This window comes from Anomalospiza imberbis, chromosome 1, assembly GCF_031753505.1.
Source record: "Anomalospiza imberbis isolate Cuckoo-Finch-1a 21T00152 chromosome 1, ASM3175350v1, whole genome shotgun sequence".
Lineage (NCBI taxonomy): Eukaryota > Metazoa > Chordata > Aves > Passeriformes > Viduidae > Anomalospiza > Anomalospiza imberbis.
In genome coordinates, this window is record NC_089681.1 from 119,755,472 (window position 1) to 119,764,053 (window position 8,582).

At 37.5% G+C, this 8,582-nt stretch overlaps 1 protein-coding gene across 5 annotated transcripts in view; it reads left to right on the forward strand.

The window, feature by feature from the left end:
- Positions 1-8,000, forward strand: part of OSBPL3 (oxysterol binding protein like 3) — an 85,685-nt gene extending 77,685 nt beyond the window's left edge. For all 5 annotated transcript variants that reach the window (XM_068208622.1, XM_068208649.1, XM_068208640.1 and 2 more), the window contains 3 exons: positions 514-640; positions 1,187-1,309; positions 2,489-8,000. In XM_068208622.1, the coding sequence (XP_068064723.1) occupies positions 514-640; positions 1,187-1,309; positions 2,489-2,585 (347 nt within the window). In that variant the 3' untranslated portion in view covers positions 2,586-8,000. The remainder of the gene's footprint in view (positions 1-513; positions 641-1,186; positions 1,310-2,488) is intronic.
- Positions 8,001-8,582: the final 582 nt, after the last annotated feature.

Sequence of the window (8,582 nt, forward strand, 5' to 3'; positions counted from 1 at the left end):
TGCGAGAACTTAATCCCATGGCTTTCTGCATTTTCTCCATTCTCCCTCATTTTCATATTCAGGCATGAAGTCAGTATTGGGGACTCTAGCAGGAAGGGGCGGGGGGAAAAGGAACAAACTCCTCCTACTGCTCATGCACAGAATTGTTGTTTATTTCATGTGTTGAACATTGGAGAATAGCCCACAAAGCTCAATTCTGTAATGACAGTGATAGCTGAATTTCTCCCAAGCTTGTGGGGTTTTGTCTAGTGTGTTTTGAAAAAACATTATGATAATAGAATGGCCTTCATCATAGTTGTGCTGTGATTCAGCTGAGAGAACAGAAATCTGTCTTGTTGCAGTGTGATTATCAAGGGGGATGTTCTCTTTTGTCACATTATTAAAAACCTCTTGTTCCCCTAGAACTGACACTATGGATCAGGCATAAACAAATGGCTGGAGGGAGCTTGAAATTTTCTTTCTCAATATAATAGCATTTAATTGGAATTCTGAATGTACTCTTTTCTTCTGTAGACCCGATGCCTAAAGATTATGAACAGTGGTATGGATTTACACAATTTGCACTGGAGTTAAATGAACTGGACCCACAAACTAGGTCATTACTCCCATCCACTGATACACGTTTTAGGCCAGACCAAAGGTAAGAAGCTTTAAGTCTGAAATATTTTCCTTAAATGGTTCTTAATCTTCTGTACACTCACTTTACCCTGAACTCAGACTATTTTCTGTGGATAACTGCATTGTGTTTCTATTTCTATTTCACATTAATGTGCATCTGAAAAAGACATTGTAATCACTTATTGAGAGATGGTCTATTCATTATGGAAGTGTGTCCTAAAATTGCCTCTTGGATGCTTCTAAATAACTGCCTTGCCAAGGATGTTAAAACCTCAGTACTTCAGGTACTGGATGTTGAGCATACAGTATTTGAATAACTGAAAACTGAGACACTTGAAACTTCTTTCTGCAGTGAAATTTTTACTTTTGCAAATTTCCAAGTAGAAGAATCTAATGTGACTGTGACTCTGAGTTTGTTACAAGTGTTAGTTTTCCTTAAGTGCTTTTTCATAGTGCAGTTTTCTGCAGAGGTAGCTGTTTACCTTTCAAACACTGTGAAATACCTGCTGGAAAGATTAGATTCTTCTGGGGGCAGAAGACCAATTGTCTCATATCTCTGCTGCTGCAGGTTTCTGGAAGAAGGGAATATTGAAGGAGCTGAAATGCAAAAGCAGAGGATCGAGCAGCTACAGAGAGAACGACGGAAGGTGCTAGAAGAAAACAATCTAGAGCATCAGCCTAGATTTTTCAGGTACTAGATAATAATTGGCATATACTGTCATTTATTGAAATTCTTATTATAAATCTGATTTTAAATTGCCATGTGACAGGCTCCAGTTTTTTCCAAGGTTCCCCGATATACTTTGGGTTTGTACTTTGGTGATGTAGAATACTCCAGACTTAGTTAGAACTCACAATTACGTAATCGTTTTTTATTAGTGCATCCCTGAATTTATTTTTATTTTTGCCATGTTGGCAATTGATATTTGATCTACATTTGAATTTGCCCAAGTGAATGTAGCACCTTTGATTCTTTGAAGCAAGTTGAAGTAGCTGGATTTAGCTCAATTACCTTTGCTGAAGTTCTGCTGAATTCAGTGGGATTGCCTGGTGTGGAATTGTACAGAGTTGGAGCCTTTCACTTCCAGGGCTATTTTTGAACATGTTTCCCCTATTTTATGGGGAGAGAATTACTGTTCTGAGGGCACTTTATCTCTTCCTGTTGTACATCAGTTAAACAGGAGACTTGAGGCATCGAAAGACAAAAAGGAATGCTGGCGAGGATGCGGTCTTTTGCCCTCCAGCTTCTCTGTTCTCCTGCAGTGAAAGAGTTGGAGCCAAGATGAATGTTGTATGGGCCTATTAGCAGATCTGGGATCCTATTTTTTCTGGATATGTCTATACTGTACTTCTGAGGAACACTGGAATGTTTTGAATAGGTGCAAAAGGGAATGGCTTAGACTACTACGTCTCTGACAACCTTCTGAACTAACTCATCACCTGCCAATCACACCTACTAAAGGGAAGGCAGATAGAGGCAAAGTCTAATACTTTGTGATTGTATATTCACAATGAGAATTGTGACTGAGGATTTGAATCCTTACAATGAGGATTTGAAAGCTGAGATTTATCCTGTAGATTTAAATGGCAGAATAAAGAATTTAATTATTAAATAGCAAAAGTATTAGAGCAGATAGGAGTTAATGCATTTGTCTCTTCAATAGTGAAGTTCTCTGGTGAACATTAGATTGAGATGCCTCTCCATGGCCCAGTGCAGACACACCAAGCTATACTGTCTTGTTTGAAGGCTGCAATGAGCTGCACTGCTCCTGGTTTGTGGGCTGGATTTGGTATCTGTGCATGGTGCTACACTGCATTACACAGCATATGGATGGAAAATATAAGCTAACATTTGTTTAATCTTTGATAGGAAATCCAGCGATGACTCCTGGGTGAGCAATGGAACCTACATGGACCTTAGAAAAGAACCTGGTTTTTCCAAACTGGACAATCCTGTCCTCTGGTGAAAGAGGAGCTAAGTGAAGATATTCTGTGCTGTATTCTTGGATCTGATTTAAAAGACATATATATATATATAAAAAAAATATAACTATATATCTATATATACACACCTATATATACACACACACACACACACACAGAATGTATGTGGTGTGTGCGTATGTGGAAATGTGCATATCTCCAGAATCATGCTTAATTTAGAATCTGGTAATTAATTTGTTTCCTTTACTCAACTATTGCAGTGATTGTTTGAATGTATACATATCCTAACTTCCTTTTATAAAATATTTAATAAATAGTACTGAATTTTAACAGATGGAAAAGAGAGGAGCTTTTACACTACTTTTTCAATGTGTAATAACGTAAGTTCTGAGTTAAATTATGCCTTACTGAATTGCATGGGAGACAGTAGCATCAGCATCTCCTAGCTGTGCTGAGGAAGAGTGCAAGCCTTAGTAACTCAAACTGTAGGTAGGCTTCCACAGTGCAATGAGTAGTTCAGCTGTCTCTGGGCTGGTATAAATTGCTAAAACAGATTATCAGCTGGTGCTGGAATCTGACTGATCTTTTGCTGTCTGCAGGAAAGATTTAAGTAAGCTTTTGTATCTATAAACTTTCTTCTTAGCTTTATGGAAGAGGTAGTTCTGAGCTTACATCAGCAGTTCTACTGCCTTATACATGAACTGTACCTGGTTAAATGTAGTGCTAGAAAGTCAGGAATCGCCAAAATTTTCCACTGGGAAAAATTTTCACTTCAAATTTATAGCCCCCAACAGGGCAAGAAGAGGAGATCATTTGTATATACTGCTTGAGCACTGACTAGATGAAGAAGCTCTCTCTTTATCCAGTAAGTGAAATCTTATACAGAGCACGAAATCCTGTGCTTCCATAGCTTCATTTGCTTTTATTCACTTAAAAATTGCAACAGTAAGACTTTTTAAAAAGTAAGCAAACTGATTATTTTAAGCTAGAAATTTTTCCTAGTATTTTGATATTTTCTACCTCTTAAGAAATAACATATTTAAGATCTTATATTTAAAAAATTACCACCTGCCTTATGGAGAAGTGTATGGAGTCTTTGATCTTCCTCTGTTTGTTTGTTAAGTTCAGATAAATATTTAATGTCTTGCACTAAATCAATTGCATCCCTTTCCTGTAATTTTATACGAATGGTTCAATTTGTGAAGCTACTAAACCATAGGTCAGAAATTTAACAGGAAGCAAATGTAGCAGAAGCCTCATTTTTGAATGAAGATTATAGAGATGGGCATTATTTTTGGTTTTTTTCCATCAAATCACGATGCCATAGTCATTAACAAAGTAATTTGCATTCCCAAATACCTGCAACCCAAGCCTGATCCATGGTTCTTCTAATCTGCTTTATGTGTCTGCAACTCTCTGGCAGCAATGCAGTGTTCCATGTGATAGATCTGCATGCTGTCACCACACCCTTTTCTTTTCTTTACATGCCACTGTAAAGACACAAAACAAACCCAAATACTGGCGTGTTAAATTGGCTTATGACTGGAACAACTGGACATGGCATGGATGAAGTAGACTCCTAGGAGGACAGACTAATAGCTTAGAAAAGCTTGCACTTTACTGCAATTGAGCTGCATTGTTCTAGAGAAGATCTATTAAAAATGGATCTATGTATTGTATGTAACATGAAGGAAATACTATGAAGGTTTTAAATTTTAAACAAAATCTGTGGTGTCAGATTAGATGTATATTTGAACTTTGCTTTCTATTACCTTGAAGCCTCATTGTCTCAGAGGCAGATGAATGCATTTTTCACCATTTCTCATTCTGCCCAGGATCTCTCCCTCACCATCATTTCCGTAATTTAGTACCAAAGAAGTTAGCATAAATATATCTAATTAATATGTCTTCGAAAAACTTGACTACCATGCCAGCAGCTTTAAACAAGGCAAGGTTCACACTTATTTGAAGACAAAATCTCGGCTTTGATTCCAAAGGAAATCAAACTTTGGGGGGTGTTTGGCTTTTCAAGAAAAAAAAAAGTTTTCTTCATGCCTTGTTCCCTTCCTGTCTTTTATTCTTGTATTAACTGTCAAAACCTGGCACAGAAATGAGTTGACAATTGCAATTATCCTTGCTGTTGTTAATTACAATTTATACTAAAATTAAGGTTCATTTAAAAACAAAAGAGGGTAGAGGAAATAAAATCTTTTAAGAAAAGGAGCAAAATTTGTGGAGGCTGCATTAAGCTTGCTCATTGTCATATTTGGCAGCTACTGTGATACTGCCTGATCTGATTGCTGGGTTTGTATATTCTGTGTGTGGAGGGGATTCCCCTACGCAGGTATTAAACAAAGCAAGTCTCATATGGGGTATTTGAGTCATGATTTTTGAGAAATCAGATTGGCAGTGCCAAGTCTGATTTCTCTAACACTCCAAACTGTCCGAAATACATGGGATGAATGACAAGAAGCATTGGGCTGAGCAGTGCCTTAATATAAAAACTTCTTCATCAAAATTTCTTATCAAGAAGGTAAACTCCAGAATTTTAGCACTGTCTCCATAAAAATGCCTGAGAATAATCCAGGGTGTTTCTTAAATGCATGAAGCAAAATCATTGAACATGTAATTGCTCCTTTTGTAAATCTATAATACACACCTCCAAACACAATGCAACCAGTTGTGAATGATCCTCTGACCCCACATTTTCAACTGCAGTACTGTTTTCCCTGCTTACTTTTGTATAAAACAATTGGGTTTAGTTGTTAAACTTCTGTTAACTGTACATTAAGAAGTGGAAGAAATTTGTCTTGATGTTAGTTCTGTGTATTTCTGCATGTAAATATATTCAACATTCACAAAGTTAATATAAAGTTATTCTTGGTAAAATATGAAATTTTGGTAATTTTCTTCCCCAAAACTTCAGCTGTGTTAATGGGTACAAAATTTATATTAGCTTTCTGCAGTATAACTAAGACAACTGTTACTCTTAATAACTGACACTGAGGGACTTTTTACCCACTATTTCTACCCTGAATGGTAAAAAAGAATGTATCAGGCAACTTAACTGCTTCCTTTAATACACAGCTGTGATCCCCAAGGTGTGTAACTCAATGGATCAGTCTTAAAATTTCCTGATGACCCTTGCCTGCTCTTATGGCTCTCTTATTTGATGACTTTATAAACACTGCTTAATAGAATTTCGGAGGCCAGTTTGAGAAGCACTTGTGCAGCTCTGCCTTTCTGTGTTTGTCTCTTCATAAAGTAAAACCCTCACTATAAACTTCCATCAGAGTGATGGAGCAGCTCAGGCCTTTGGGTGTTGAAACCGTGCTTCATTTTTCAAGTTGTAAAGCATAGAAAGAAGAAAAAAATCAAGGGAAATATTATACTTAGGAACAGAAACCCACAGCTCTACTTTCAGATTTGCAGGCTTGATGCTTAGTTTCTGATTTTGTGTAAATTTGTAAATTTGGGATTACAAAACAGCATCACTTGTTCAGGAGGTAACTCTGGGTAGCGTAAAGTGCCCTTTAGACCAAGTGGAACTAGAAAGCACCATTAATCACTGCATTTCTTTCTGGATCTCTGTTCTCTGAGATATGCTTGGTGTGATACTTTGCAGCACTGAACTACTTCTTTTAGACACTTTTTGAAGTACAGATCCAGTAGTCTGTACTTAGGTTCTTTATGCAGAGCTTGGAAAGTTAGATGTCTGGAAGAAGGACCAAAACCAGCCCAAATTTTGATAAGGAAACCTCTTGGAGATCTGTTCTTACACCAATCAGTTTTCTTTGAAGGACTGGAAACAGGATTGCTGCTTTCTTTTAAAATCTGGCCCCGAAGGACATAATAGTTGCAAACACAGTCACATGTGTTACCTGGCAGCTTAGTGTTGAATCCAGATCATGGTACAGAAAGAACACCAATGCATGGGACCAGAAATTAGGGCTCAACCAGGGACAGCTTTCATGTTGTTCAGTGGTCCAGTGCTGGTCTCAAAACAAACTCCCCCAAAAAACCCCACCTAACAAAGACCTCACCCTTTCCCATGCCCCCCACTTTCCCTCAGCTGTTTACAGTCCTGCTCAGGTTTTCTATGTGGTCCCTTATTCATTGTCTTTTTTTTTTCTCTTTATTAAAAAACCTGATGAATAGGAAAACAGACCATAGTGACAAATGATAAGTCATACCTAGAGGCTGCAGTTAAATTCTTTTCCCCATAAATTCCTTCTGTATCTTTTCCTTGACTGTGAATAAGACTTTCTTATGCTCTGGAGTCAGACCTGGTAAGGGTAGTGTGCTATGGAAATATGCAGCTGTATCTGCTCAACAGATCCGAATTACGAATGTCCTTGCATCTGCTTTTGTGTAAATCTCTTGTGCTGTCTCTTCAAATGACCAGCTTGGCAAAGCAAGAAACTTTCAACATATCTTGCTTTGCTTAGTATGGCTTCTTTTTTGTGTACAACTCATGCAGAGGGGGCAAGATGAAGAGGACTGCAAAACTTGGCCCAAGGTGCATTTTAATAGAGAGAAGGATGACATCCAACTTGTCCACATAACTGAATACATCTTGCAAGGGCTAGAATGAGATGGTGCTATTCAAAGGAGTGACATAAAAATGACAGGAGTTTTTTGGTTGAGTGTGTTTTCATTCATGAATTATTCCTACAATAAATAAAATTCACACTGTTCACTAACTCACCTTTTCTATTTTCTAGCTACTGGTGGGTGCAACTTACTCCAGCAGCTGTGGGCTCATAAGAACTGCACATTATCTGGCTTACCTTTTGAAACTTAGTAAATGTTGTAACCTACCACCAAATGTATTACTGTACTGCTCAGTTCTTAGATACTGTTCTTGCTGCAGCTTTTTGAAAGCAATAAGAGAAATTTTCTGCATAAGTAGTTGGCATATGTTAAAGAATTATTTTAAATTATTAGTTTCTTTTTAATATAAATTGTGGATTTGGTGTTTTTCATGTGTAAAACAAAACTGTAGTAAAGCTTATGAGAATGTTTAGGATGCTGATCCACAGGAGGTGATATCCATCAGCTCCACATGTTGGAGATGGTTGGCATCCCTGAGAATCTGAAAGACTTTGTGTTAACAGTATTTTGCTAGTTCTAGTGTTGGAAGAACATCCCACATATACGAGGTATTACATAAACAAAGCTGCTAAATGCTGAATGTGTTGTTTGTTTTGATGGGGCATTAGTGATTTCAGAATGAGCAATGGTATCTTATGTATTAGAATTATTGCTGACTTTCAGATATTTGAGAAGTCTCTCTGTAGTCAGGACCATCCCTGTTTTCTGCTTCACTCCAAATATTTGTAATTACATTGGAGTACCTTGATGCACAACTTTATTTATTATTTTTGTCTCTGTAACCAATTTAGTTGGATGTTAATAAATCATACTTGCAAAAGGTCGCAGAGCACCCTTTTTCCCATCTTTCTTCAAAGGTTGTTAGTGGCAGCTGAAACAAATCTCACTGCTGTAGTGACCTGTGCTTTTTACACTTTGCAAAATGGCAAGTAGGAAAGAGCTTCCATCTGCTAGAACCCTTATTTATCACTAACAATCTGTCTGGTAGTTGTGTCATGTTCCAGTTGTATTGCTCTGCACAGCTCTGCTCCACAGCTAATGTGCCAGACACTTGGGCAGGAAAAGGGGTAAGCTGATGGAATCCATTTACAGATAGAAGTTTACTCTTAAGAGTAGTTTTTAGCATACAGTAGTGCAGCATAAATATTACGGTTTAGTATGAGTGTAGAAGCCACAAACTAAATGTTCTCCATAAAACAAATTTTAAAAACAAGGAAACATGGTATTTACTGGGTAAAATAAATAACTGGAAAGAAATTATATCAGTGTGGTGGTTTTTCCCTTAGAGATGGTGATTTAGGACAGCTCTGCCAATCAGACCTCAATGATGTCTCACAGTCCCACCATATGTGTATCAGATGCAGTAGGGATGGATTAGGATCTTGCAAAATGTGGGACTACAGCGA